General features: G+C 47.0%; 1 protein-coding gene across 1 annotated transcript; it reads left to right on the top strand.

Annotated features, from left to right (window-relative positions):
• The first annotated feature begins 690 nt into the window (after positions 1-690).
• LOC134929451 (7-alpha-hydroxycholest-4-en-3-one 12-alpha-hydroxylase-like) lies at positions 691-2,250 on the top strand. Its single transcript, XM_063925075.1, has one exon. The coding sequence runs from the start codon at positions 693-695 to the stop codon at positions 2,226-2,228; it is 1,536 nt and encodes a 511-aa protein (XP_063781145.1). The 5' UTR covers positions 691-692; the 3' UTR covers positions 2,229-2,250.
• Positions 2,251-3,232: the final 982 nt, after the last annotated feature.

The following is a 3,232-nucleotide window of genomic DNA, read 5'->3' as shown; positions in this document are numbered from 1 at the left end:
TTCTAAAACTGAGGTCTGGAGGAGGGGCATAGAGGGAGAAGCCAGTTCACACCCATTGAAAAGTCTTAAGAGTGCCCATGGCTCCTGCAGAACCGTCTATACCCCCATGGTCATGAAGTGGACCCCAGCATCCTCTAGGTTGTATGAGAAATTGCAGAATATCAGGAATTGTACTATTCAGTTTATTAATACTGAAAAATAAGGACATTTCCATGAAGTAAAATGCCAGACTGTCCCTGGAAAGTAGGGACAGCTACGAACTATTTTTTTCCATTCATTAACGTAATTGCTATGTGCTCATTCTTGTCAATTGGTGCCATCCATGTAATCAAGCTCTCAGTCCTCTCACTACACTGGGAGACCAGTCTATGTTCCCGGGAGTCCAGGAGACCTCCATGAGATTCAGGAGTCTCCCCAACGTTTTGAGAAGGGTAGGTGATTATGTATCTGCTAAGCTGCATAACAAGCCAAGTTAGGGTCAAATACCATTTTATAGACATTAAAAGAAGGGCATCCAATGTGGCCAGGACAAATGTTAAAAATACTTTAGTGTTTTTATAAGGAGTCAACAAATTAATACACACATGTATAAGGCTTTCAAAATAAGTATCCTTGCTTTATTCATTTTGATGATGTTTCTAACTTTTCATAATATAAACTATTTGCTTTTGCTTTGCTTTGTAGCATCCAAGATGGGCCTGTTGATCCCAGTCCTTCTGGCTGTGTTGGTTTCCCTTCTTGGAGGCCTCTACATGTTAGGGATGTTCCGGAAGAGGAGACCGAATGAGCCTCCCCTAGACAAAGGCAGTATTCCATGGTTGGGTTACGCTCTGGACTTCAGAAACAACAGTGCAAACTTTCTGCAGAAGATGCAGAAAAAACATGGAGACATTTTCACTGTCCAGATTGCCGGCTATTACTTCACATTCGTAACAGACCCACTTTCATTTGGGCCCATTGTAAAGGAAGCCAGGACAAAGCTGGACTTTGAGCAGTTTGCAATAGAGTTGGTGGCCAGAGTATTTGGCTATCATGCTATACAAAATGACCACAAAATGCTCGAGAAGGCAAGCACAAAGCATCTCATGGGTGATGGGCTAGTAGACATGACCCAAGCAATGATGGACAACCTCCAAAACTTGATGCTTCACAACATTGGCTCTGGGAGTGGTGAAAAAAAATGGCACCAAGACGGGCTTTTCAATTACAGCTACAATATTGTATTCCGGGCTGGTTATCTTGCTTTATTTGGTAATGAGCCAGCTAAAGGCAAAGAAGGCATAGAAAAGGCCAAGAAAGTTGATCGGGAAAGTTCAGACAAGTTGTTTACCGAGTTTCGAAAGTATGATCGCCTGTTTCCACGTCTGGCGTATGCTGTTCTTCCTCCAAAAGACAAGTTAGAGGCTGAGAGACTTAAACGATTTTTCTGGAATATACTGTCTATTAAGAGAACCCTGCAGAAAGAAAATATAAGTGGGTGGATCACAGATCAGTTCCAATATCGAGCAGAAAATGGGATGCCAGAGTATATGCAGGACAGGTTCATGTTTCTTCTTCTCTGGGCCTCCCAAGGTAATACAGGTCCATCTTGCTTCTGGCTACTTCTCTACTTAATGAAGCATCCTGAAGCTATGGAGGCTGTCAGTGAAGAGGTAATAAAGGTAATTAAAGAAACGAGACAAGAAGTAAAACCGGGAAGCCCTCCCATCAATCTCACCAGAGATATGCTACTGAAGACCCCCATTCTGGACAGCGTTGTGGAAGAGACCTTGCGGCTGACGGCTGCTCCTGTCCTGATTAGAGCGGTGAAGGAGAACATGAACCTCAAGATGTCCAGTGGGAAAGAGTATGCCATTCGTAAAGGGGACAGAGTTGCCCTTTTCCCCTACACAGCTGTTCAAATGGATCCAGAAGTGCATCCAGAACCAGAGAAGTTCAAGTACAACCGTTTCCTAAATGACGACGGCACTAAAAAAAATGATTTCTACAAGAACGGGAAGCGGCTGAAGTTCTTCACAATGCCATGGGGAGCAGGAACCACCATTTGCCCCGGTCGTTTCTTTGCTACCAATGAACTGAAACAGTTTGTGTTTCTTATGTTGACATATTTTGAATTTGAGCTTGTGAATCCCAAAGAAGAGATTCCAGGCATCGATGCAAATCGATGGGGTTTTGGCTCAATGCAACCTACGCACGACGTCCAGTTCAAGTATCGATTACGCTACTAGCTGCAAAGGAACCACCACTAACCTGTCTGCCTCCTGTAAGGTTTTCATTGGAGGGGAACTGAGAACACAGATGTTTCAGAGACGGTCCATGTGAAGGAAAGCACAGTTGATGAAAGAACTGCAGAGATGCTGGGAGAATTTCCCCAGAAAAATATTAAAGCATCCAAAAGCAAAAGCAAAGCAAGCTTTGACATATGCATTCAACTGGCTGATATATATATATATATATATATATATACTAGGTGCTTCATCGCGCCCTACGGACGCTCTTCACACCGTCGCAAGGGGCTACGCCCCCTTAACCCTTGCATGCCTTTCTGGGGTTCAATATTTGTGTTATATAGAGTATTACCTGCATGTGGTGGAGGGGAAGGTGCGGAGGTGTGGTGCATTGGGGAGGGGTCTGGAGGCGCTGCGGGTACTGTACCTGCCAAAAAGGTAGTTGGAGGGTATGCAGTAACAGGGCCAGGACAGGGGTGACGGGGTCAGAACAGGGGTGACGGGGCCAGGACAGGGGTGATGGGGCCAGGACAGGGGTGATGGGGCCAGGACAGGGGCGACGGGGCCAGGACATAAATGACAGGGACAGGATAGGGGTGACAGGGCCAGGGTAGGGGCGGCAGGACCAGGATAGGGTTGACAGGGCAAGCACAGGGGTGACAGGGCCAGGATAGGGGTGACAGGGCAAGGATAAGGGTGAAAGGGCCAGGATAAGGGTGAAAGGGCCAGGATAAGGGTGACAGGGCAAGGCCAGGGGTGACAGGGCAAGGCCAGGGGTGACAGGGAAAGGCCAAGGGTGACAGGGACATGACAGAACACAGGGCACGGGAGAGATTGGTATTAGGGACAAAACAATGGTGACAGACAGATGTGTCTTACCGGAGTCACTGCTGCTGGTTGCTGATGTTCCACTCCAACCTGTTGGGATCTGCTGCTGGTGAAGACTTGGCATGGCTGACTCTCTCAGGCTGGAGTCCTGCTTCCTCTGCCCGTCCGCAACCCTC

The sequence above is a fragment of the Pseudophryne corroboree genome, chromosome 5, assembly GCF_028390025.1.
Source record: "Pseudophryne corroboree isolate aPseCor3 chromosome 5, aPseCor3.hap2, whole genome shotgun sequence".
Taxonomy (NCBI): domain Eukaryota; kingdom Metazoa; phylum Chordata; class Amphibia; order Anura; family Myobatrachidae; genus Pseudophryne; species Pseudophryne corroboree.
The sequence above is the reverse complement of the archived record's forward strand: the minus strand, read 5'-3'. Positions and strand labels throughout refer to the sequence as shown.

Coding starts and splice junctions, on each gene's coding strand:
- LOC134929451 (XM_063925075.1), top strand. CDS start 693: ATGGGCCTGTTGATCCCAGTCCTTCTGGCTGTGTTGGTTTCCCTTCTT.